General features: G+C 49.6%; 2 protein-coding genes across 9 annotated transcripts in view; one reads left to right on the top strand and one right to left on the bottom strand.

The window, feature by feature from the left end:
• The window catches only part of MTCH2 (mitochondrial carrier 2), a 212,069-nt gene that overhangs the window by 42,994 nt on the left and 141,618 nt on the right, over positions 1-27,457 (top strand). The window lies entirely within an intron of this gene.
• On the bottom strand, positions 183-27,457 carry LOC112060007 (glycine N-acyltransferase-like protein 3). 6 transcript variants are annotated; one of them, XM_065594498.1, is made up of 6 exons: positions 26,826-27,457; positions 16,874-17,003; positions 12,960-13,043; positions 12,371-12,497; positions 11,973-12,093; positions 183-4,850 (listed from the first exon to the last, which is right to left on the bottom strand). In XM_065594498.1, the coding sequence occupies exons 1-6, from the start codon at positions 26,975-26,977 to the stop codon at positions 4,367-4,369; spliced, it is 1,098 nt and encodes a 365-aa protein (XP_065450570.1). In that variant the 5' UTR covers positions 26,978-27,457; the 3' UTR covers positions 183-4,366. The 6 variants fall into 6 exon arrangements, with proteins under 6 accessions (XP_065450570.1, XP_065450569.1, XP_065450575.1 ...); XM_065594497.1 differs by having other exon boundaries at positions 12,936-13,043; positions 26,826-27,440; XM_065594503.1 differs by lacking the exon at positions 26,826-27,457 and adding an exon at positions 17,926-18,064 and having other exon boundaries at positions 12,936-13,043.

Here is a 27,457-nt window from a genome sequence, read left to right as displayed (position 1 = left end):
TCTATCCCCACTCTCACATCACAATTGTACTGGCAGTAACCTATTTGATGAGCAAACCCCACAGTATTTTGGGCGCTGCAGGGATCTTTAGCTTAGGTAAAAGAAGCATTGCTGTAGAGTGAATGGGGGAAGCTAAAAACACAAAAGAGTCAAGTCCAGCAAGAGAGAGAGAAGCAACCAGCTTAACCATTCAAGTTATTTATTGAATACTAGTGATCACTAACATAACGTACATTATTAAAGGTTAATACCTAAGGTGGAATTGAAAACACAGAGAGAGAGAAAGAAGGGGATCTCACCGCTCCCTGAAGCTTGAACTGGTGGGGGTTCCCAGGTGATGGTGGTAGCTCAGGGTCCTGAGGACAGGAGACAGGCAGACCCCCCAGCACGATCAGTCAGGAGATGGAGTCCCAGTGGAACTGATGCAGAGCTTGGGTCTATGCATCAGAACACTTATTTGGGCATAGCTAGGGGGTTTTGTAGAGAAACAACAATGGTTCAAGGGAGAGCACTAGATTTGTTTATGGGTAAACTGATGACTCAAGGGTTTTCTTTAGGCTAGACAATAGGAGCTGATCACTCTTGGCTATGGGTGGTGTTTTCTTCCAGGGAGATCACAATGCAACTAGGCTGCTTCAGTATTTTGGATATCAATCAAGGATTCATTACTAGAATTGGTCTGATAACTGCTGAGCTGGGTGTGGGCAGGCATACGTTCATTAACATCTGGAGCAGAGATTCCCAGGATGCAGTGCTTCCCTGCTTTTTCTGGTCCTAGAGTACAGGGCGGTTCTCTGTTCTCCATTCTGTATGCAAATTTAAATGCCTCAATCTTGTCACCCTTGTCAGGAGGGGTCTAGGTGTGTCTTCCAATGCCCTTCATTGCTCTCTGCAATTCTTTTCTCTGATGTGTTTTGGTTTAAGCAGAGGCTGGTGGTGGGGAGGTGGGGGTATCTTTCATGAGTCAGACAGGCTGGATACTGCGCCCTGGTTCCCCGAGAACACAAAGCTGACTGGTATCGGGGGGAAGAAAGAAAAAAGCAGAGAACGGGTTAACTTGGCACTTTATCTAGCTTCGTGTGACGATAAGACGCTGGCCCTGGCCCAAAGTCATGGGCTTGACGAGAAATCTACAGCTGCCCAGTTGTGAGAAGAGGAGAACTAGGTGGAGCAAAGCTGCAAAGATAGCAGTAAAAACAGAGTGAATGAGGCGGCGACGGTGAAGGCCAACAGATGGGAAAACAAATTCTCCAGAGTCGGTGTGTTGTGGACAACCGAGAAGGCCACAGCAAGCTGATTAGGACTGGTACAAAGAGCACCAGGCACAGAGGGCCCTGGACAACTGATCAACTGTGGCCCAGGCATATTGGTAACAAAAATCTGTCACAGTTTTGGTGGAGAATTGCGGAGGTGGGGGGGGGGAGCCCTGTGGAACACACCAACTGTTCTGCCCTTGGTATTTCATGTTTGCTCTCTCTGGCATTGTTGGTATTGCATGTTGAGGATTTTATGATAAAGGTGGCGCCCACCCTCAGCCGTTTCATCTGTGAGAACCAGAGAGACGTTTAGCATTCCTCTCTCCACGCTGGTCCCCGGGGCAGGGTGTAGATAGGTACAACCCCGGCTGTAGAAGTCCCGGGTGATAGAAGGGAGGAGGATTTAGCGATTCTCGCTCTAAGGAAATAATCCTTGGCTCATGTGCCCTCAGCCATAGTGTAATAATCCCTGGGGTTCCGTGATGGAGCTTCAGAGGAAGGTGCATTCTTGGCAGGATTTGTTAGACCTGTATGCCAAGTATGAAAAGCTGAAGAGCAAAAACCTAGGGGCAGCTGTGGGTTAATTTGGACTGCAGCAGCCATGTGGTATCAAATGCTGTTAGGACAGAAAGAAGAGTTGGGAAGAAGTGAAGAGGTGTGTACCCGACAGCTGGTGGGGAAATTGAGCAACTGAAAGCGCAGATCACTAACCAGGCAGCAACCCAGGCCTACGCCCAGGACAAGTTACAGGCCTTGAGACAGGACTTCCAGGCGGAAAAGGCGGAATGCACCCGCCTGGAAGCACTGGCTAAGCCGGTTCCGGTCCTTCAGGGACTCGTCAAAAACTTGACCATTCGTGCCCAGCATACGCCGCAAAGGCAGTGTGCACGCCATGAAAAGAAAACGGAACAGTTAAAACGTCAATTGGCCGTGCGTTCGGTCCGGGTGGCGAGACTCACGGGGGCTGATTCGGGTGACCCTTGTGAGGGCTTTGATCTCTCCCTTTGTGAGGATCCTCAATTTTGGGCATAACCTGGTTGCACCCCTATAGTGGCCCTCATTAAGACTGAGGAAAGGTCCAGCGGGAGAAGGGGGGAAAGTGTCGTATGTACGGCACCCCCAGCTACGAGGAGGGCACCCCGTGGGGTAATTATGAAAAGGAAAGGGACCAGGTGGGGTGGGGGCTAATTAAGGAGCCCACCCTCCTTGTTAAATTGGTAGTGAAACAAAGCCTGTGCCCATGGAAAGGAACAGTTCGGCGAGAAAAACAGGATCAGGCCCAGACAAGCAGGCAGGCAACAGATAAGGAAATTAGAAAACAGCCTTGAGGGCATAGTGGCAGGAGTGAAAAAAGGAATAAGTGCAGACATGGGGAATTTAAATCCCTGAAACAGTACTTGGCATGGTAAAATCGGAGTTGATTAAGGTGTTATTTTGGGGGATAAGCAAGTGATTTAAGGAAAGAGAGTGAGAAGTTGAGGCTGGAGAGAATTAATCAGTTGAATGTTGTAAAAATGTTAAAGAAGAAGAGAATTCTTGGTTTCTTTGCAGTTATTCTGAAGGAAAATTGGCCCTTTTCCAAAGAAATGTCTGTAAATAATCCAGGCAAAGAGGTTATCTAAGTGCAATCATTTGACTATGAACAAGTTAGTCAAATTTGCTAAAAGAACAGTCCTGGGGTTCTGTAGGTTTAAGATGAATTCGTGTTGTTTTGAATAATACCACTAAAATCCATTTGACTCTTCCATGCAAAGTTGCAAGACAGAGAAACACTTTTGCCAGACACAGGTAACTAGCATTGTTTAACTTTGGTATTTAACCCTGAGGAAACTCAATGCTTTACAAAATTTAAACTGTTTAAATAAAGACCAAAGTCGTGGCTGCAGTGGGGCAGTCAAAGCCAGGAGAATGGGAAAAGATTTTAAATCTGGGTTTTTTTGGTAACAAAATAGCAGATAAGAGCTGTAGTGAAAGAGAGAAAGACCGTGCCCCACACTGAGCCTTCAGGTGGCTCTGGATAATCAAACTGTCTCTTTGCCAAAGGGAGCCACCATAGGTTGGGTTTTCCTTTTCAAATCACTGTGTGTTTTGGAAGCAGGAGTTAAAAGTTAAAAGTAATCAGAACTCTGGGGAAAGTTGATTGTGTCCCTTAGCTTGGAATCCAAACAGAGCTTCAAGGAGCCCCAGTGCCCCACCCCCTCTCCACACTGCTACTGACCTACCAGCAAGGGGGAGGAGAACCTGCCATGTCTGCTGGGGGGGGGTCCCCTCCCCCCAACCCAACGGCTCACTGGGGCTACAGCTGGGCCCAGCTACATGGGGAGGAGCAGCCTGTGCTCTGGGGCTGGCAGGGGGCAGGTCAGTCCCAAGTCCCCTGCCCAGGGCCGAGGACGTCCATTCTGGGGGGAAGGGAGAAGAGTGGAGGCTCCTCCCTGTGTTCGGGCCCAGCAGGGCTCTACGGTGGGGTCCTATGGCTGCTCCCCTCCCTTGTGTAGTGCACCATCATAAACACAAGTCCTGGCCTGGCTTTCCAGCTGCCTGCTGGCCCTGGAGCAACCGTGCAAGGCCAGCACCTGCCCCCTATCACCACAGGGGCGGTAAGGGGTGGGCTACAGCTGCGATATGTGGTTGGAGCCCAAAGGAGCTTGCACCAAAACTCTGGCAAGACCAGGCACAGCTCCTGGAAAGGGGACCCCCTACCACAGCCCCAGCCGAGCAACAAACTGCCTGGGGAAGGGAGCGGGAGAGCGCCCCCTGCTGAGCCCACAGCATGGAGCATCTGGGCAGCACTGTGAATGGAGAGCACCTCCTGCTGAGCCCTGACTGCCAGGGGATAGTGCCCCCTACTGAGCCTCTGTCCTGCTCCAGGGGATAATGGAGCATGAGCTAGTATCCTCCACCAGACCCCGGCTTCCCAAGGGCTGACAGCTGAGCTCCCCTGGTGGCTGTCAGAGCGCGGCCGTTTCCCAGAGTTGGCCGCTTGGCCCTGGTCTGAAACCCCATCTCCTCCCCTCCCCCAGGGCTCCATGCTGGCAGAGCATGGCTGTCCCCCAGAGCTGGGCGCAGGGCCGTAGGCTGTGTCCTCATCTCCCTTCCCCCCATGCTATGTGCTATTGGGCACGTGGCTCTTCCCGAGAGCTGGGCGCAGGGTCCTGGGCCGAATCCAGGGCACTGGCTGGCTGGGACTGGGTGAACCCGGGCCTCACTATCAGCCGGTAGAACACCCCAGGCAGGATGCGGAAGCCGAGGCGTTGCAGGGAGTGCAGCGAAGGCTCGTTGTGGGGCAGCACCCGGGTGTAAACAGGGAAGCCGCGGGCATGCAACTGTGCCGCCAGCGTCCCCACCACGGACCTCATGTGGTGCTGGCCACGATGCTCCGGGAGGGTGTAACCGTGCGTCAGGGCAGCCAGTTGGTCGGTGAGGCACCAGGAGATGGGGGTCCCCTCAGGGCCCAGCAGGCAGGCGTTGGGGAAGTGGCGGATCAGGAGGCACAGGTACCGCAGGCTCCAGTTGTTCCCCCCAAAGTTCCAGGTGTCGTTGAGCAGCGTGGCGTGGGCGGGGGACACGGGGGCCAGCCTGAGCCCCTTGTCAGGCCTGCAAGACAGGGCAGGGGGGAGAGAGACACAGGATGGGGTGGGGTGAGCACAGAAGGGATTGACCTGGCAAGGGGAGAGGGTCAGTGTGTGTGGGGGGGAATAGAACCAGCAGGGGAAGGGGTAAGTCTAGGGGAGGGAAACGGGGAGCGACCAAACATGGGAGGTGTGAGCATACGGGGATGTTGACTCAGCTTGGGGTGCGGGGTGCAGTGATCCCGGGGCTGGGGGGGTCGATCTGGTACAAGGGAGTGAGCCTGGGGAGTAGGATTGAGGGAGGGATAGCTCAGTGGTTTGAGTATTAGCCTGCTAAACCCAGGGTTGTGAGTTCAATCCTTGAAGGGGCCACTTAGGGATCTGGGGCAAAATCAGTACTTAGTCCTGCTAGTGAAGGCAGGGGGCTGGACTCAATGACCTTTCAAGGTCCCTTCCAGTTCTAGGAGATAGGATATCTCCATTAATTGGGATGACATGGAATAGGAGAGGAGCAGGCTCCGGCAGCGCCATCCTCTTCCTGGTTGAGATGCTGAGATGGGCTGGACAGAAAATTAGCCCGTATAATGTTCTCCCCAGTGCCCCCCATGGAGGGGAGGGAGGTTGGAGTGGGACTGACCTGGCACAGGGAGAAGGGGGAGTCCTGGGGGGAGGGGATCAAGAGAGGCCCCAGGACATGGGGGAAGGTGACCCCTGGGGGGTAGGGGATTGAGCCCCAGCACATGGGGGAAGGGGATCGAAACACTCCCGTGGCCTCAGCACAGGGGCTGTCTGACAAGCCCCAGTCCAGCCCCAGCAGAGTCATCGCTGTTGATGGGTGTGACAATGCGGTTCTGGCGGAACCCAACTGAGAGTGCCAACTCAGGACAAATTGCTCAAATAGGGCAGTTACAGCCCAAGGCTGGGGTTTTTCCACCTCTAAGGCAAACCAAACCAGCCAGACTAAGAGGACTTCAGTCTCACCCCACTGGCTAACCACAAGTCTCACAAGCAATCTCCTTAGACACTCCAGTTTCCCAGTATTCCCACCAGTGCCACTCGTTATGGGGACAAATGGTTATGAAAACCAATACCCCAGTAAAAGAAAAAGGTTCTCCTGATCCCAAAGGACCAAGCCCCAGACCCAGGTCAATATACAAATCAGATCTTACCCACAAATCACGCTGTTGCCAATCCTTTAGAATCTAAAATCTAAAGGTTTATTCATAAAAGGAAAAAGATAGAGATGAGAGTTAGAATTGGTTAAATGGAATCAGTTACATACAATAATGGCAAAGTTCTTGGTTCAGGCTTGCAGCAGCGATGGAATAAACTGCAGGTTCAAATCAAGCCTCTGGAATACATCCCCCGCTGGGATGGGTCCTCAGTCCTTTGTTCAAAGCTTCAGCTTGTAGCAAAGTTCCTCCAGAGGTATGAAGCAGGATTGAAGACACGATGGAGATGAGGCATCAGCCTTATATAGTCTTTTCCAGGTGTAAGAACACCTCTTTGTTCTTACTGTGGAAAATTACAGCAAAATGGAGTCTGGAGTCACATGGGCCAGTTCCTGCATACTTTGCTGAGTTACAAGGCGTATCTGCCTTCTCTCAATGGGTCCATTGTATAGCTGATGGTCCTTAATGGGCCATCAAGCAGGCTAGGCAGAGCTAATCTCAGCTTGTCTGGGATGTCACCCAGAAGCATAGCATAAGTTTGCCATACAGACAGTATAGAGCCAATATTCATAACTTCGACTACACAACTGATACACACATATAAACAGCATAATCATAACCAGCAAACCTTAACCTTGTCCTAGACACCCCATTTGACCCCCTTTATACAAGATTTGCATGCCACTACAGAACCTTGGTTGCAACAATGATCTATACAGTCCCAGTTTATGTCAATAACGTCACACCCCCAACGCAAAATTGATGCAGGAAGGGATGACACAAACATCACTGACTGCATCCCAAGAGCTCCCCATCCTGGGTTCTGTCTCACTACAGCTAGTATTGGGTTAGAAGCCGTACCAGTGCATAACAAAGAAATGGTTTATTAAAATCATGTTCAACCACATGATTGAACCTCTTTACAAACTCAAGGTAAAACTTAGTTAGAACAATAGTGGATTGGATCTGCTCTGGCAGCATCGTTCCTGTATGTCTCATGTGATCTTGCCCAGAGCTAAAGAAAATCGCTACTTTATCCATACAAGCTCGGGCAAATGTTTGGAACCCAATTAACATCGAATAAATGCAGATATTAATGTTCTTCATAGTACAGGAATCTTGGCATTTAACCATGAAAGCAATATGGTAGTTTGCCTCAGTTTTCCTTTTCATACAGCACATTAGGTCTGGAATGTCTTTTCCCCTGTGAAAAGTTCCCATATTGTTTATAGGCATGAACTGTGAAACCCCAGTGTAACAAGGCCTTTTAACATAACGTGTGTTCTCATGTATTCCTTTTAACATGTTCAAGGGATTCTCCCAAAGATTAAGCACATTGTACATTTTTACAGTTTGTGGCAATAGCAACACATTCATTACAAAATTTAGCAATAACAACAAGTTCATTGCAAGTGTCCATCTACAGTCATGTCTGTTATGCCACACCTTTGGCTCAATACCATTGGAGTTTGGGCATTTTAGGGTTAACCTGTGGCTTCCCTTTGCAAAATTCAGTTTTCTCTTTCCTCCTTGTCCTGCAGGATCAAACCCTGATTTCTCTTGCTTAACAGAATTCACTGGCTGATGGGGTGGGCCCTCTGTGCTAACAGCTATTAGCAAGTCCTTCCCCTCCCAGCTAGACAAGTAATTTGCATTATCACAGACAGGAGCCAGTCCACCAGTTTTCATATCCTTAACTGCTATTATTTTCAAGGCTGGACTCTGTCTTAAAGAGATACCACACAAATCCAAAGAGTTTGAGGGTGAGAGTTTGCTTGCTCTCCCCTGCATCCTCAAGCATTTAGCCATAAAACTGTTCTGCTTTGAAACACCAGTAACCAAATCTGTCCTGAGACTCTGAAGCACAGACTGCTCACTTAAAGAATTAGAATGGAGACATTCCTGTTCCAACACCATTGTCTTCCCAACAAGCTGGCCACACACAGCCACTCGGTTATAGGGCTGCTCAACTTTCTTAACAGCTCTTACTCCATCTGAGACCTTCTCAAAGCTACCCACACTGGATCTTTCGAAAGGAAAGTCAGTGGATCCATTCACAACAGAAAATTTCTGGCTGTTAGGAACTGAAACTTCCTTGATTAAATTACTCTCACACCCTTCATTTGCAGGGAACTGCTTGCACAAATTACCATGAGGATTCCTTTCCCCAGGAGCTTTTTTAAGCAGCAAATCACCCCTCACAGAAATTCTGCCCTTACCCTCTTCACCTAGGGCTTGCTCTAAAGGAACACTTTCCTGAGCAACAACAGACTTTTTCTGGGTCTTACTTACATCCAGGATCTCCTTTGGCCCATCAGGCAGATTTCTACACAATCCCCTTTCAGGCAAACCCATAGACTTCCTAGATGAAAGGTTAGAAACATTTCCCTTTCCTTTGCCACACACAAGTTTAGGAATCCTTTCCTTCTTGCTACAAGTTTCCACACCATCAGTAGGTAACACAACCAAATCACCTTCATGCTCTCCGTGTGCCCCGGCTAGGGTATTACCCTGATTAGACAGTGTTGCTACACCCTTTACCAACCACACACTAGCAATAGGCAAAATACAAGCACCAGAATTGTCTGGTCTCTGGGATTTTGCTAAGACACTAACTGTATGCAACTTAGTTACAGGGCCATTCTCCCCAGCAGACACAGACTTAGGACCATTCCCTTCCTGGGCTTTAGTTGAATTCAGAACCAACTTTGAGACAACTGCACTATTCTCAACCATCCCAGGCTGAAAGGCACCTTCTGTCTGCTCCACAGACAAAGAAGAGCTGGAGACACCTTTTTTACCAGACACATAGCTCGGGATTTCATTTCCCTTGTCCCAGCACACAGGGCTGTTCACAGACAACTGCTTGGAGACTGAGGTAGCTTCCTCCATAGGCAAGTAAATACCCCTGACAGACACAGGCACATTTCCTTCACTGTCACTATTCTCCACACAGGAAACAGGTAAGGTATAGGGACATTCATCTTCCACTATCCCTGCCTTCCCAAACTGCTGACTAGACAAAGCCATCAGCTCACAAGGCTGCCCAGGCTCCTCCAAACTTTTCCTGCCTTCCTCTCCTTTGTCCCAGCACACAGGGCTGATTACAGACAAAGACTGGGAGAGTGGGGCAGCTTCCTTACCAGGCACCTTGCCACTCCCAACAGATAAACTGCTCTTCTTACTACACTGAGCCACTGCCAGCAAATCACAGTTACCCTTTTCAGATTCACTTTTACAAGCTGTACTAGCCACCAATGCATCACCCATCAAAAATCCACCCTTTCCATCCTCTTTAGTCTGCTCCAGAGAAACATTTTCCTGCCCAATAAGATTTTGCTGCTCTTGATTTAACTCCAGATTCACTTCTGAGACACTAGACCGACATTCAGAAACTTCATTTACCGACAAATAGCTCTTCTCAGACAAACCTTTGGAGCAACCCTCCCAGGGCAAATCATTGCCCACAATAGACACAGGTTTAAAATCATTCCTGTCCTGTGACTGACAACCTGGACTGAACAAAGCTTTAACATTTTCCCCAATCAAAAGATCCTTAGGCAATAACTTCCTTACACCAGCTATAACCTCATGCTTAGCACCATTCCATTCAAGGTGGATTCTGGCTAAAGGCACACGGACAGTAAACTCAGAGAGGACTACAACATTCACACTCTGATTTGGTAAATAATCTTCCTCTTTGACAAGATCTGCTTTAACAAGAGTGATGTTAGAAGCCATAATTTGCCTTACACAGCTTTTACCATTGACTTTTACATTCTCTGTGAATCTTTCATTACCACTCCCATACAGAGCATTGGCACAAGTTATGGAGTCACTCTTTACTGAACACACAGTAAAAGCATTTACATAAAAGGTGGCAGAATTGGGGTACATTTGGTTACACCCAGACAACTGCTCAGAGTTATACAACATACCAACATTGTTATAAACCGGACTTTCAAGAGGATACAATTTCTGCTTTTCTTCCCTTGCTTTTTTGACTTGGAGCTGAAATCTTTGCACTTTTGCCTCAGCTTCTAGTTCCTGCAATCGAATTTCTGCCAGTCTTTGTTCATGTTCAAATTGAAGTTTACTTGCTGCCTTTTGCTTTTCAATTGCTTCTGCCTTCTGATCACTGGCCATTAACAGATCTCTCAGTTCTTGATTTGTAGCTTTCTTTCTAAAGCTTATCCCCTTTTCTGAACACAAATCTTTCAGGGCTTTTTTGTCAAGGCCCTCATATGCTCTTTGCTCACCCATTGCAACTGCTCTTTAACCAACCAAACTCTCAATCCCAAAATTCAAATTTGGATAACGTGGGGTTCTGATCCAAAGCTTAATTGACCTGGTTCTGTGGATCCAAGCACGACTACACCACTGTGACAATGCGGTTCTGGCGGAACCCAACTGAGAGTGCCAACTCAGGACAAATTGCTCAAATAGGGCAGTTACAGCCCAAGGCTGGGGGTTTTTTCCACCTCTAAGGCAAACCAAACCAGCCAGACTAAGAGGACTTCAGTCTCACCCCACTGGCTAACCGCAAGTCTTACAAGCAATCTCCTTAGACACTCCAGTTTCCCAGTATTCCCACCAGTGCCACTCGTTATGGGGACAAATGGTTATGAAAACCAATACCCCAGTAAAAGAAAAAGGTTCTCCTGATCCCAAAGGACCAAGCCCCAGACCCAGGTCAATATACAAATCAGATCTTACCCACAAATCACGCTGTTACCAATCCTTTAGAATCGAAAATCTAAAGGTTTATTCATAAAAGGAAAAAGATAGAGATGAGAGTTAGAATTGGTTAAATGGAATCAGTTACATACAATAATGGCAAAGTTCTTGGTTCAGGCTTGCAGCAGCGATGGAATAAACTGCAGGTTCAAATCAAGTCTCTGGAATACATCCCCCGCTGGGATGGGTCCTCAGTCCTTTGTTCAAAGCTTCAGCTTGTAGCAAAGTTCCTCCAGAGGTATGAAGCAGGATTGAAGACAAGATGGAGATGAGGCATCAGCCTTATATAGTCTTTTCCAGGTGTAAGAACACCTCTTTGTTCTTACTGTGGAAAATTACAGCAAAATGGAGTCTGGAGTCACATGGGCCAGTTCCTGCATACTTTGCTGAGTTACAAGGCGTATCTGCCTTCTCTCAATGGGTCCATTGTATAGCTGATGGTCCTTAATGGGCCATCAAGCAGGCTAGGCAGAGCTAATCTCAGCTTGTCTGGGATGTCACCCAGAAGCATAGCATAAGTTTGCCATACAGACAGTATAGAGCCAATATTCATAACTTCGACTAAACAACTGATACACACATATAAACAGCATAATCATAACCAGCAAACCTTAACCTTGTCCTAGACACCCCATTTGACCCCCTTTTTACAAGATTTGCATGCCACTACAGGACCTTGGTTGCAACAATGATCTATACAGTCCTAGTTTATGTCAATAACGTCACAATGGGCCTTGGCTAAGCTCTGCCCGGAGACCTACCCGCTGACAGGAAAGGAGGGACATGGGGGCTCTGTGCTTGGAGCCCCCCTCCCCTCAGAGGGGACGGCTCTGGGGTCAAGGACCCCTGGCTGCCCGTCCCAGGATACTGAAGGGTTACAGGCTGCCCCTCCCCTCCTCTCCCCATTCTGGGGCCAAAGAGGTTTCTTGGCCAGGCTGGGCTGCCCCTGCCCCCTGGCAAAGCTCTAGGGCTGACTCAGCCCTGCCCCGGAGCAGGATGGAAAATCCTTGGCAGCATGTGCCCAAGGCCTGGGGCTGTGTGTGGGGCCGTGGTGATGCCCTCACTCTGCCAGCACCGTTAGCCTGGGGAACTCATTGCCACCAGATCTAGGACGCAATGGAGGCCTCTCGCCTGGTCGTTCCCTTTCTCCAGCCCCGCTCCCCCCTCCATCTAGTACAGGCTGGTTGTGTACATTGCCCCATTCTCTCTCACACACCCCATATCTGGGGGGCACCTACCGGTACTGGGGCATGGCAGGCGGGTCTGGGTGCAGCAGCGGCCGGTGCAGATACGTCTCCATCTCAAACCCTCTGGACCTGGCGATGTCCCTGATGGTCTCGTATACCCCGTCCTGCAGCCCTGCAGGGACAGCCGTGCACTGTCAGCAGGGGCCCCTGAAAGGTGCCCATGGACGTGGGGGGCCCAGCCCGGTGGGGGAGAGGAGCAGGGAGGGGCCAAGAGCCCTGTGGGCCGGCATGACCCAACTGGGGGTTCTCAAGCTTGGTTCATTCAGGATCCTGGGTCTGGATGGAGAAGGGGCCCAGGCAGGATCCTTGGGGCTATTGGCCTGTGGGGGGGGAGTGGTTCTACCCCCCATGTGTCAGGTGCTGGACAGAGCGGGGCTGGAGGGGCTCACCCTGTATCTGGAAGGCCTGGCCCCAGTCCAAGGCGTGGCTGTTCTCCAGCAGGGCCCGGCAGGCGCCCTCGTCCCGGTAGAAGGCCGTGTACAAGTTGGTGAAATAATCGCTTGGGTCCCACGCCACCTGCAGGGGGGACACTGCCTGGGGATGAGCGCAGCATTTGCCCCCTCCCCCACATGACCCTCAGCAACGGCATCGGGGGAGTGGGGCACAGTGAGCCCCAAGTAAGAGATTGAGGATGGGGGAAGGGGCCCCATGAACAGATCCAGGGGGCTGAGGGCAGAATGGGACAGAGGGGTCTGGGCAGCAGGAAGGGGAGTCAGGGTGTGGGGATGTGGCGCAGACAGGAGGGGGAGGCGTAGAGATGACACCAAGCAGGGAAAGGGGCAAGGAAGTCGGGGCGTGGTAGTGATGGGATCAGGTGGGGGAGGGGAGCGGGGCATTGATGGCATCGCAGGGAGGGGAAAGGGACAGTGATGGCATCAGGCGGGTGAGGGGAGCGATGGCGAAAGGCGGGGGAGGGGAGCGGGGCAGATGGGAGGGGCCCAGCTAAGGCCGCACTTCTCTGCGTGACCGGGTCAGGACCATTTTGAACTCTGGCCATGAATCCACCAGCACCTCCTGGCCAGCCGGGTTCCCGCGGTTCACATGCATCACAGCGCCGTAGACCTGCCAAGACACAAGGGTCAGAGTCCGGGGATGTCCCGGATCCCCAGGATCGGTGCTGGGCCCCAGCTTTTACTCTGCCCCTTGGAGGAGCCCTCAAAGTGCCACCCCCCAGGGGCCCCACTCTTCCTGCAGGGCAGGCCACCGCCTCTGAGATGGAGCCTCTGGGCTCCAGCCCTCCTGCTCCACCCCGCGAGCTCTGCCCGGTGCCTCCCACTGAGCCAGACCCCTGGAGAGACCTGGACGCTCTTGGCGGGCTCCGACACCCCAGCCTGTGTTTGCAGTGACACCCGGCAGCATTGTCAAGCCAGGCTGGTTTATGAGTCACGGAGCGGCCTTAGGTCAGCAGAGAGAACTGGGGGTAAAGCAGTGTCCATTGCGGTCAGCCAGGGCCCAGCTAAACTGGAGTGAAAAACGCTTTCCAGGCTGTCTCTGTCTCCGTCTGACCGCCTTGGCCAGCTCCAGGTGAGAGCCTCCATCTTTGTCCAGCACCCCCCACCTCCCAGTCCTGTGCTCTCGAGCTGGGGTCTCTGCTCAGCCTCCCGGCTGAGAGGTGGGGAAATCCAGGAGTCAGCAGCGCTTGCCTTGTCTCTCTGGCCCCCTTGGGGATCTGGGTTGAGTTCAACAAGTTACTTAAGGAGCCTTTATTCCACCCTCACAGGGAGGTGACACTCACCCCATGTCTCTTAGACTGCCCTGAGTGTAAACTTAATCCTCCCCCTTGCCCCTGCAACTGGATAGCCATGCAACACATAGGGGAAAACTGAGGCACACATAGCATTGTAAAAATATTACAGAAAAATCCTACTTTATTTCATCTCTTCACTGGGCAGGGTCACTTTAACCAGTGACCATCCTGGTGAAGTTTGAACCCCCAAATGCTATCCATAGAAGCCACAGCATCTTCCCCATCCCTGTCCTACCAGGCACGGTCAGCATGCTCACAGCTGGCTCGAATCAAACTCACCCTTTCCAATACCCAGCTCAGAGCAGTCTCACATCCACGCTTAGGGCAGGTCTGTTCAGTGACACTAGCAGGTGGCAGGGGGGAGTTTTCATGCAGCCTCAGCACCCTTTTGCCCCCCCACAAACCTTTGGGTTTGAAACTGGGATGGGATCCAGCCACTGCACCCCCCCATCTGCCAGGGAGTGAGAAGGGTCGTGGCCGCCCCCTTCCTCCATGTGTCGGCCATCTTGGCTGCACCCTGGGGTGTCCTGACCCCTAGGCTGGGGTAGGGAGTGACCCCATGAGCATTGGGGGATCGGTGTGGGTGTGTCCCCCTGCAAGGCTGGTCTTAGCCCAGCCGTGTCTCTGGGGCTCTGGTGTCCCAGGGTCTGGTGATGCAGGGGGCTCCCCGATGCTGGTCGTGTCCCGACCCCAGGGCTCTGTGTATGCCAGGAATCCATTTCCCCTCCTGGGGTTAACCTGTTGCCCTCACCCCAGGCCAGAGTCCCCCTGCTGGCAATTCTGGGTCTTAACCTTGGCCATGCCCTGCCCGTGTCTGCCCATGCTCAGCTGGGGGCTCAGCTCCCACCATGTTCAGCTCTGACTCTGTTTCCCCAGGGAGAGCAGGCTGCCAGCTGGCTCCCTTGGCCACAGCCTGAGGGAAGTTCTGCCGGAGCCCGTGTGACTCATATCTCCCGTATGGAGATGGGACGGTTCCCCTGCCGCACTCAAATACAGGGGTCAACTTCCAGACAGACAGGTGTCCTGAGCTCAACAGCCTTTCCTTAGTGTTACGGGCAAGGGGGGAAAACCCTGCTCACTGCAGGATTCAAAGGCTATTCGCCTTTTCACTGACACCTCCAGTCTGAACCTCTGGCTCCTGGGGTTCAAACCCTTGGCTGGGGCAGGATCAGGGACTGGATTTTGTCTTAAGGTGATACAGAAAATCTCAGCAGGAGGTCAGAGCCGATGTCCAGGAGAACCATGACTACCAGCCCCACCCGAGACCTGTGTCTGCACTGGGATCCGAGCTGTCGGGAGGGTTTCTCCCAGTCGGCAGGTGGCTTCCATTTAGGTCCCACCCTGGGTCTTTTGCACACCCCAAAACCCTTTCATATAAGCCTCAGGTGTCAGGTCAAACATAAGCAGTGGAGCCTTTTGGAACAGTTCCCAGTCCCCAGTATTAACGCCGTCCATCTGGCTGTACGTCTCTATGGCTTTGGGGGCCCGAGCATGGGGGTGAGACAGCAGAGCCAGTGCGAAGGGTCAGCCAGGATCAAATCACAACCCTTCTCAAAGGCATTGAGGTTGGTGTCTACAGCCCCTCCTCCTCCTTAAACGGACAATTTAGTATCCAGCGCGCTGCGCAATCCAGCATCCCTGGGACCTTTGCCCACTTACCCTTTGCTGAATTTCTTCACATTTTTGCTGCTTCTCACAGCCAGCTGGTTCCCTCTCACGGTTTGCTTCCCGCACCGGGTAGCCAGGGGAAACTGAGGCACACATAGGATTCATACAAATATATAAAAGGCCCATTTTGTCAATGGTTTAGCTGGGTGTGGTCAGGGCCACCCATGGTGAGGACCAGGAGGAAATTCAGAGCCAGGCGGGTGGGGGTGTTCAGAGCCATGATTGGCTAGCATCCAGCTGTCCCACACTGTGATTGGCTGCCATGGAGCCGCCCACATGTTCATTGGCTTACGCAAACCCTGACCATACTGAGATTGGCTGGCACAGAGCCCGCTTGTGCTCTGATTGGATGGGCAGGTCCTGGCGGTTACGCTGGGTGAGCAGTAGGCATTGGTGCTGGATTTGGACTTTGGGAGGCAGGGGGGTGAGTGAGGAGAAGGCCCAGGGGAGGGCTCCTCCACCGCTACCTCTAACCTCGGGGAAGGGCCTGCCCTCCTGCTACCCCTAACCCAGGGCAGGGGGCCTGTGTGATGAAGTAGAAGCTTTCTGTAGTATCTTCCTGATTCAAATGTGTGTCTCAGTTTCCCTCTGCGTCCTGTACTGCTCTGCGCAGCGTGTGAAGGGAAGGGACGGGTTGTGACTCATGTAACAGCCCGGCTGGAGACCAGCCTCATTAACCAAGGGAATAAAGTCTACACACGCGCAAGGAGGATCTGGAGAGACCATGGAAACCCCAAAGGCTGGGGTGGACGTTCACACCGAGCGAGCGAGATTCCCCCTCATGGCTCTGCAGCAGAGAGGCCCCCAGCTCACCTTGACCTGAGAACAAAGGGACAGAGCCAGAGCCAGCCATGGGGCCTGTGACGTCTTGGCTGGCTCATTGCCCAGGCTTGGGCAGGCTGGGCTGTGGCTTAACCTTTGATTCCCTGTGCTAACCTGAGGAGTCTGTAGCCAGGTGACTAATGAACCGTTACTGTGTTTTGCAAAGGCTGCCGGGATCTCTGCCAACACACACGGCAGGGCCCGGTCCAAGCCTCCTGCAGGCGTCTGTCTCGGCTGCATTCACTGCAGGGAGCCACGGAGAGAGATGGGAGGGCTGGTGTCAAAGGCCCAGTGGTGGAGGTCACAGGCCTGCCCCTGTGGAGCCGTGTGGAGCCTTGGGCCCTGGCCCAATACAGGGGTTGCCCCCAGGGGCCTGGTGACAAGCTGGGGTACGGCACATCCCCTGTGGATCTAGGAGAGCCTGCCCGGCCCCTGAACTGCTGCCCCCTCACCTGGAGATAGGGTCTGCCCCCAAACTGCTACCCCCTGACCAGGTAGAGGGGCCAGCCCTCCAGGTACCCCCGACCCAGGGGATTGCACCCCAGTCCAATATGTGCCCCATCACCCAGGTGTCTATGAGGGACTTTGCCCTGCTTTCTGCCCAGCCCGAGGGTGGGAGGGTTCGGCTCTGTGGGGTCGGGCGAGTCCTGGTCACCGGCAGCGTGTCAGGCAGGCCCCTCCGTAGCATCCCCTCCAGCAGCCGCAGCTTGGAGGAACAGCTCAGGATCAGCATCGCTGGCCGAGATGGGCCTTCACAGCTTTCAGCGGGACACTGCGAGGGACACCTGCGGGGACAGGAGACCCATCAGTTCCCTGTGACTGTCTCCCAACCCCAGAGACAAGCTGCCAGCTCCCAGCCCTGCCAAAATAGCAAACACTATGTGTAGAGCCCACCATAGCTCACCCATCTGTGCGCAGCCCACCGTGCGTTCACCAGAGACCTTACAATAACTAACCGGTCTGTGCCCAGTCCCTGTGCTCACCAGAGACCCTACAATAACTCACCAGAGTGTGCGTAGCCCACGTGCTCATCAGAGACCCTACAATAACTCACCAGAGTGTGTGTAGCCCACGTGCTCATCAGAGACCCTACAATAATTCACCAGTCTTCTGTGCATGACCCCCGTGTTCACCAGAGACCCTACAATAAGTCACCAGTCTGTGTGCCACCCCCACGCTCATTAGAGACCCCACAATAATTCACCAATCTTCTGTGCATGGCCCCCGTGTTCACCAGAGACCCTACAATAACTCACCAGGCTGTGCATGGCTCCGCATGCTCACCAGAGACCCTACAATAACTCACCAGTCTGTGCATGGCCCCTGTGCTCACCAGAGACCCTACAATAACTCACCAGTCTGTGCATGGCCCCAGTGTTCACCCGAGACGCTACAATAACTCATCAGTCTGTGCATGGCCCCCGTGTTCACCCTATGCCCTACAATAACTCACCATTCTGTGCCCAGCCCCTGTGCTCCCCAGAAATGCTACAAAAACACCCCAGTGTGTGCATGGCCCCCGTGCTTACCAGAGACCTTACAATAACTCACCAGTCTGTGGATGGCCTCCGTGCTCACCAGAGACTCTACAATAACTCACCAGTCTGCGCACAGCCCCTGTACTCACCAGATACCCCAAAAGAAGAAGGCTGCTGTAAGACCATGTGATGCCACTGCTGTCTGTACAGGGCTGGGGCTCCCACTCACCTGGGGTGACTCCGTGCCAGGGGAAGGAGCGGTTCCTGGGTGTCTGTGGAGCTGCGAGGTCCCTGTCTGTCTCTCCCTCAGGGGCTGCTCCAGCCTCTTATTCCGCAGTGAATGAACCATTAACAGAGTCTGCCAGTCCTGGAGCCCAGAGGCGGTGACATCCCTGCACCCACTTGGCACAGTTGATTGGGATTTTGCTCTGGGCAGAGGTCGAGGGGCCTCCGGGGAAATACAAATGCACCCAGAATGCACCAGGGCCAGGGGCAGAGTGAGAGCAGGGGCTGCCTGACCCCCTTCTCCACCGGTGCCCCTCAATCCCGACCTGCAGCCCCCTGCTATGCCGGCCTGGTCTTGGTCACTGTGTCCTCGCCGCACCCAGCACAATGGGGTGCCAACTGAGGAGAGTTGGCAGTTTTTCAAAGGGACAGTATTAAGGGCCCAAAAGCAAGCTATTCCGCTGGGTAGGAAAGATAGAAAATGTGGCAAAAGACCAGCTTGGCTTAACCACGAGATTTTGCATGATCTAAAAAATAAAAAGGAGTCATATAAAAAATGGAAACTAGGACAGATTACAAAGGATTAATATAGACAAACAACACAGGAATGCAGGGGCAAGATTAGAAAGGCAAAGGCACAAAATGAGCTCAAACTAGCTACAGGAATAAAGGAAAACAAGAAGACTTTTTATCAATACATTAGAAGCAAGAGGAAGACCAAGGACAGGGTAGGCCCACTGCTCAGTGAGGAGGGAGAAACAGTAACAGGAAACTTGGAAATGGCAGAGATGTTTAATGACTTCTTTGTTTCAGTCTTCATGGAGAAGTCTGAAGGAATGCCTAACATAGTGAATGCTAATGGGAAGGGGGTAGGTTTAGCAGATAAAATAAAAAAAGACCAAGTTAAAAATCACTTAGAAAGGTTAGATGCCTACAAGTCAGCAGGGCCTGATGAAATGCATCCTAGAATACTCAAGGAGCTAATAGAAGAGGTATCTGAGCTTCTAGCTATTATCTTTGGAAAATCATGGGAGACGGGAGAGATTCCAGAAGACTGGAAAAGGGCAAATATAGTGCCCATCTATAAAAAGGGAAATAAAAACAAGCCAGGAAACTACAGACCAGTTAGTTTAACGTCTGTGCCAGGGAAGATAATGGAGCAAGTAATTAAGGAAATCATCTGCAAACACTTGGAAGGTGGTCAGGTGACAGGGAATAGCCAGCATGGATTTGTAATAAACAAATCATGTCAAACCAATCTGATCGCTTTCTTTGATAGGATAACGAGTCTTGTGGATAAGAGAGAAGCGGTGGATGTGGTATACCTAGACTTTAGTAAGGCATTTGATATGGTCTCGCATGATATTCTTATCGATAAACTAGGCAAATACAACTTAGATGGGGCTACTATGAGGTGGGTGCATAACTGGTTGGAAAACTGTTCCCAGAGAGTAATTATCAGTGGTTCACAGTCATGCTGGAAGGGCATAACAAGTGGGGTCCCGCAGGGATCTGTTCTGGGTCCAGTTCTGTTAGGTATCGTCAATGATTTAGATAATGGTATAGAAAATATACTTATAAAGTTTGCTGACAATACCAAGCTGGAGTTGCAAGTGCTTTGGAGGATGGGATTATAATTCGAAATGGTCTGAAGTAAATAGTATGAAATTCAATAAGGACAAATGGAAAGTACTCTATTTAGGAAGGAACAATCAGTTGTACACATACAGAATGGGAAATGACTGCCTAGGAAGAAGTACTGCAGAAAGGGATCTGGGGGTCACAAGCTAAATATGAGTCAACAGTGTGATGTTGTTGCAAAAAAAGCAAACATGATTCTGGGATGTATTAACAGGTGTGTTGTGAGCAAGACACGAGAAGTCATTCTTCCGCTCTACTCTGCACTGGTTAGGCATGAACTGGAGTATTGTATCCAGTTCTGGGCAGGGCATTTCAAGAAAGATGTGGAGAAATTGGAGAGGGTCCCGAGAAGAGCAACAAGAATGATTAAAGGTCTTGAGAACATGACCTATGAAGGAAGGCTGAAAGAATTGGGGTTGTTTAGTTTGGAAAAGAGAAGACTGAGAGGGGACATGATAGCAGTTTTCAGGTATCTAAAAGGGTGTCATAAGGAGGAGGGAGAAAACTTGTTCACCTTAGCCTCTAAGGCTAGAACAAGAAGTAATGGGCTTAAACTGCAGCAAGGAAGGCTTAGGTTGGACATCAGGAAAAAGTTCCTAACTGTCAAGCTGGTTAAACATTGGAATAAATTGCCTAGGGAGGTTGTGGAATCTCCATCTCTGGAGATATTTAAGAGTAGGTTAGATAAATATCTATCAGGGATGGTCTAGACAGTATTTGGTCCTGCCATGAGGTCTCTCTTGAGGTCCCTTCCAGTCCTAGAATCTATGAAAGAGCACCGGGAGCAGAGTTCTCTGAACGGAGCGCGTGCACACACACACACACACACACACACACACACACACACACACACACACACACACACACACACACACACACACACACACACACACACACACACACACACGGAGCAAGGACTTAAAACCCTCCTGAGAGCTGAAGCAACTTGGAGAGCACAGCGGATCCTTGGACAGCCTGGGCCCAACACAGCACTCCCGTCCACCTTTTCACCGCCCCCCCCCTTCTTCTGACATTACACCCAGACTTGGCCAGTCTGAGTTGTGCGTGTGTGAGTATGAAAGTGGGTTAGGGCTTGGGGCATTAATGCTTTCTTTCTTCCCCTGAATGACGTGGGAGCCTTCCCAGCACTCTCTGCTGTTGTTTAATTATTTTATCAATAAAGCTTTAATATTCAGATAATTGGTGTGCCTCATCATCTCCTCCCCAAAAAGATCCTGATCAACTGTGGCCTCGAGCAGATTGGTAACGAAAATCTGTCACACTAGCCTGCTACAAACACAGGCCCAGGTCTGAATCATGTCCCCCAAAAGATGCAGGCTTAACTGAAAACAGCTTAAGAAGTTCTCCTGTCTCCAGCACCCAGATGCCCAGTTCCCAATGGGATCCAAACCCCAAATAAATCCATTTTACTCTGTATAAAGCTTATACTGGGTAAACTCATGAATTGTTCGCCCTCTATAACACTGATAGAGAGATATGCACAGCTGCTTGGTCCCCCAGGAATTACTTGCTTGCTCTGGGTTACTTAATAAGTAAAAGTGATTTTATTAAATATAAAAAGTAGGATTAAAGTGGTTCCAAGCAATAACAGACAGAACGAAGTAAGTTACCAAGCAAAATAAAATAAAACACACAAGTCTAACCCTAATGCAGTAGGAAACTAAATGCAGGTAAATCTCGCCCTCAGAGATGTTCCAATAAGCTTCTTTAACGGACTAGACTCCTTCCTAGTCTGGGTCTAACAATCACTCACACCCCAGTAGTTTCTGTCATTTTTTCAGTTTCTTTCAGGCATCTCTTTGGGGAGGAGAGGCTATCTCTTGAGCCAGCTGAAGACAAAATGGAGGGGCTTCCAGGGCCTTGTAGAGTCTTTCTCTTGTGCCACTTCACAGCCACAAAATGGGGTCTCTAGCCACCTGGGCAAGTCACCTGTCTATGAATGATTCAGCTTTTTGCAGGCCGATGCCATTGTTTACATGTTAGTTTGAACATTCCTAGGAAAGATCAGATGGGGATTAGCGTCTCTCAAAGTCCATTGTTAGTTAAGTACTCCCAATTACTTGAATAGCCCCTTCACACTATGTTGACCAAATCTGCCTTATGTGCTTCCTACAGCAAACACTTTAAATACAAGCAGAGAACCAACGCTCATAACTTCAGATGTAAAAATGATACGTGTCATACAAACAGGATGACTATATTCAGTAGATCATAACCTTTGCAAAGATATGTTACATGGCATATCTGGCATAAAACGTATGCCAGTTATGTCATATGTACACTCATAAGCAAATTTCTATAAATCATTATGGGGTGCAACATCATAACATGGTCTTAGCTCCCCAAATCGATGTCTACAGTTATGCTAGCACATGTATGCCTTGGACAATGGACCAGCTCAGTTAGTGGCGGGACTTTCCACTATCTCCTCGGCCAGATAAAGACACTCCCTTTGAGATACATCTTTATACACCAATACAAACAAGTTACGTATCGCTCCTGTGTCATCGCTTACAGAAAGCCCCCCAACCTGAAGCAAATACTGACCAGCAACTACACACCGCACAACAAAAACACCAACCCAGGAACCAAACCCTGCAAAAACCCCGGTGCCAATCTCTGGCCGCATATCTATTCAAGGGACACCATCATAGGACCTAACCACATCAGCCACACCATCAGGGGCTCGTTCACCTGCATATCTACCAATCTGATACATGCCATCATGTGCCAGAAATGCCCCTCTGCCATGTACACTGGCCAAACCGGACAGTCTCTACGCAAAAGAATAAATGGACACAAATCTGACATCAGGAATTGTAACATTTAAAAACCAGGAGGAGAACACTTCAACCTCCCTGGTCACTCAGTAACAGACCTAAAAGGGGCAATTCTTCAACAACAAAACTTCAAAAACAGACTCCAACGTGAAACTGCAGAACTGGAATTAATTTGCAAACTGGACACCATCAAATTAGGCCTGAATAAAGACTGGGAGTGGTTGGGTCATTACAAAACCTAATTTCCCCCATAATAATTTCCCCCTACTGTTACTCACATCTTCTTGTCAACTGTTTGAAATGGGCCATTCTCATTACCACTACAAAAATGATTTTTCCTCCCTTGGTATCCTACTGTTAATTGAATTGTCTCGTTAGACCGACCTCCCACTGGTACGGCAACTCCCACCTTTTCATGTGCTGTGTATTTATACCTTCTACTGTATTTTCCACTCCATGCATCTGATGAAGTGGGTTCTAGCCCACGAAAGCTTATGCCCAAATACATTTATTAGTCTCTAAGGTGCCACAAGGTCTCCTCATTGTTTTTGCCGATACAGACTAACACGGATACCCCTCTGAAACCTACCTTATTTAAAGGAATCTCAGCCAGACCTGGCAGAGCAGGAGAGGGTCTAATGATGAACACATTGGGTGTGTCTATGCAAGCTCTGTGGCCAGTCCATAGCTGGTACGGGAACATTACACCAGGGTTTCCTGGCGATCAGGAGTGGACAAGCTTTATACAGAGTAAAACGGATTCATTTGGGGTTTGGATCCCATTGGGAACTGGGTGTCTGGGTGCTAGAGACAGGAACACTTCTTAAGCTGTTTTCAGTTAAATCTGCAGCTTAGGGGCATGTGGTTCAGACCCTGGGTTTGTGTTGGAGCAGACTGGCGTGTCTGGCTCAACAAGACAGGGGGCTGGAGTCCCAAGCTGGCAGGGAAAACGGGCTCAGAGGTAGTCTCAGCACATCAAGTGGCAGTTCCCAAGGGGGTCTCTGTGACCAGACCCATCACAGTTCATCTAGGATTGCCAACCCCCCAGGAATTAAAGATTAATCTTTTATGTCATGTGATGAAACTTCCAGGAATATGTCCAACCCAAACTGGCAACCCTAGGCACAGTTCTGTAAGAATGTGCGAGTTTCTAGTCCAAGTTTAATGTTCAATGCTTGTTTCAGTGTTGTTTGCACTCCCAATTTCCATTTTGAATTTCACGTGGTGCCAGCAACCTGCCATTACTGGCTACATGCGGCTGCCTGCGTGTAGGGACGCATAGCTCCCGAATCGCTAGCCCACAGGCGCGGCAAACTGCTCCCATGGCTACGAGGCAGGAGTGACCTTCAATCCAGCGTTTGTGTTTGGGAAACTTATTTGGCTAATTTGATTGTACCCTCGCAGCTGGTGTTCACGCGCTCAAGAGATGGGTTCGTTATCTTATGTGCATGTATACTGCCTGGCCTTTTTATGCGCATGAAATGTAACCACTAAGAAGTGTTGTAAACAAAACAAGGAGAGAAATAAAAACCCCAGGAAAAGTTTTCCTGGGAGGCTTTTTGCAAGAGGCTTTTGAAGCTCTCTGGCTACCAACAAACCTGGCGTTCTGTTTCCTTTCCTGTGTCGTCACCACACCTGCGGCTTGCAATACATTCTGCTTTGGGTAATAAATTGGAAATCCCTCCCACTCCTAGATTAATAACAGATGTGCCGCCAGAAACTGACCAGGCTCAGGGGCGACCTCTGCTCTTGTGTTTCTGATGCTGGTTCCGCGGTGGGCAGCCCCTCTGGGGGGGGCATCAGAAAGCCCCTCCGAGTAGGGAACCAGGATGTGCCGCCTCATCCAGCGCTTGAGGGGCACATTATAGGTAACGTTATAAGATTGTGCTGTATGATGTTTGTGATGTTATCTGATTAAAATATAAACACATAGAGATCATTATGGCAACCACTGTTAGATATTTGCAAAAACTCTTGTACAAAATGTGGCATGTAAGATGTCTATGAAAAGGTTATGATTTGCTGAATATGATTATGCTATCTGTATGCACCTATCATTTTTGTATTTGAAGTTATGAGTATTGGCTCTATACCTGGATTTCAACTGTTTGCTCCTGGGGTAACACCCACAAGGTATTTAGTCTGCACATCTTGGAGGGACTATTCAAATTAAGGTTTCAGAGTAGCAGCCGTGTTAGTCTGTATCCACAAAAAGAACAGGAGTCCTTGTGGCATCTTAGAACCTAACAAATTTATTTGAGCATAAGCTTTCGTGGGCTACAGCCCACTTCATCGGATGCATAGAATGGAACATATAGTAAGAAGATATATATACATACAGAGAACATGAAAAAGTGGAAGTAGACATACCAACTGTAAGAGGCTAATTAATTAAGATGAGCTATTATCAGCAGGAGAAAAAAACCTTTTGTAGTGATAAACAAGATGGTCCTTTTTAGACAGTTGACAAGACGGTGTGAGGATACTTAACATGGGGAAATAGATTTAATATGTGTAATGACCCATATTAAGTGGCTCATCAAGAAACACTTAACCGACAGTTGACCATGGGAGACCATATTTGTCCTGCAAATATTATTAAATATAAAAAGTAGGATTAAAGTCATCGCCTACAGACAGCTCCCCAACCTGAAGCAAATACTCACCAGCAACTACACACCACACAAAGGTGCTGTCTGGGGTATAGGTAATGATTTCCTGCTGTGACTAATCAACATTCTGCCTGGACATGTGACTTGCCCATATCATTCCATACCCCATCTTTTAATTTTCTACTAGCTGTGCTGAGGGCTTTGTTTGAAACAATGGGTTTCCCTCCACATGGCAGAAGCTATAAAAGGCCCTGGGAACACCTCCATTTTGCCTCTTTCCAGCTCAAACCTCTCGACTAAGGATTTGTACTAATGGGAGCATTCTAACCAAGGGACTGAGGTCCTTCCAATGATTTGGAAGTAACCAGAGACTTATCAAGCCAGCAGTTTATTCCATCACTGCTACAAGCCTGAACCAAGAACTTTGCAGTTATTGTACTTATTTGATTCCTTGAACCAATTTTAACTCTCACCATTTTCTTTCATTCTTTCTTTGAATATACCTTTAGATTTCAGATACTAAAGGACTGGCAACAATGTGATTTTTGAGTAAGATCTGAGTTGTATATTGACCTGGGCATGGTCCTTTGGATCAGAAGAACCTGTTATTTGATTAAATTGGTTTTAAAGAATCACTCATCTATAAGTCTAGTGTTTTTGGTGGCGATACAAGGACTGGAATGCTTAAGGAAACTGCTGTTCTGACTTCTTGTTAGCCAGTGTGGGGAAACAGAAATTGACTTTTGTTGCTGGTTTGGTATATCTCATGAGAGAATAGCCGACAGCTTTGGGGCGTATCTGCCCTATTTCTTAGCAGTTAGTCCTGAATTTGGTGTCTCAGTTGTGACCCACAGAAGGTTCGGTTACAATGTTACTAAGGCATATTTCAAATCTGGGGAAGTAACCCAAATCAGTTCTTCAGAGACAAACAGGGAAATTGACATGTCAGTCAGGTGTCAACAAAATCAACTGGACTATATCACTAAGTTAAGCGGCCATTCTTTGACACGAAGAAGGATGTGAGCGAGAAATTTACATCTTGGCAAACAGACTCGCTGGTGCCTGAACCCCAGCTGGAGGTGATTCTCAAAGAGGAGCTAAAGGTATAAAAATGAGGAACAGACGCCCCAAATCACCTCTCTCTCTCATCTCTACTCACAGCATCAACAACGGAAGCATCACTGGGAGAGTAGTCCTGGCTGAAAGAATCCAGCCAGACAATTGTGAATACATGGTGAGAGAAATCCATTTGCTTTAAGTTCACTTAGCTTGTAAAGTTAGGTATTAATTTGCATTTTACCTTTTATTTCTTTGTAACCGATTCTGACTTTTATGCCTCATTACTTATAATCACTTAAAATATCTCTCTCTCTCTGTAGTTAATAAACTTGTTCTGTTGTTTTATCTACGCCAGTGTGTTTGGACTGAAGTGTTTGGGACCCTCCACTAGAGATAACAAGATTTGTGCATATCATTTTCTATTAATGAAATGATGGACTTTCTATGACTTTGTATTGTCCAGAAGGAGAGAGCTGGGCAGTACAAGACTCATATTGCTGGAGACAAGTCTAGGACTGGGAGTTTGCTAGTGTCACTCTGCAACCTAATTCAGGAGTGGCTGGTTAGAAGCACTCATATTCATCTGGGAGTGATTTTGCATGCTACAGGCCTGTGTGAACAGACCCGGAGTGATTGCTTTCACAGCGAAGCAGTGTAAAAGGCTCCCTAGATTGGAGAGCTGAGGGGACACAGCTGTCCATCGGTCCAGATTGTACCCTGAGGAATGTCACTGTCACACAAGACCCCATCAGTGTAATAGTGAGAAAATGGTTGTTCGACATGTAACATACCTGCCTGGGCGTGTTTGGGCATATCTGTGTCCCGTCGCCTCCTGGCATTGACGCCCTAGGCCTAGCCACTGGCTCTTCCGAATGCATCTCCTCTGGGCCCTCTTGCCTGGATAGCGCATCTGCCCCCATGACATGTTGAGTCTCCATCTCATGCCTTTGGAGGGCTGTACTCCAGCTTACCAACCAAGAGTTGGTGCCTTTGGTTCTGTGTAGCCACGCTAAAGGGGGGCAGTCAGTCAGTACCCAGCGCCTCCGGTTGAACAGGTAGGATCTTAGCTGTCGGACAACCCACAGTTGCCGACCATTCATGTTCTATAACGACGTCATTCCATTCATTTGGAGTCCATTTTCTACTCAGAAAGGGATGGGGTGCTGCTCGGTGCCCTCCCCTGCTGGCATCAGCAGTGTTCCCAAGCCTGTGTTGGATGCGTCAGTGCACAATTGAAACACCTGGCCAGAGTCCGGCTTCGCCTTTCCCGACAGAATTTGTTTTACATCTTCAATGCCCCATCCTGCACTTTGACACCTTTACACTTAGACCTGCGCCTTTGAGTCTCTTCAGCCCCATTCCCAGGTGATACTTATGCTCTGGCAAGGAATTGCTGAAGACTGCAATATCCTCCATGTAGACA

The sequence above is a fragment of the Chrysemys picta genome, chromosome 4 (genome assembly GCF_011386835.1).
Source record: "Chrysemys picta bellii isolate R12L10 chromosome 4, ASM1138683v2, whole genome shotgun sequence".
Lineage (NCBI taxonomy): Eukaryota > Metazoa > Chordata > Testudines > Emydidae > Chrysemys > Chrysemys picta.
Note: the sequence above shows the minus strand (reverse complement) of the source record. Positions and strands in the feature narration are given on the sequence as shown.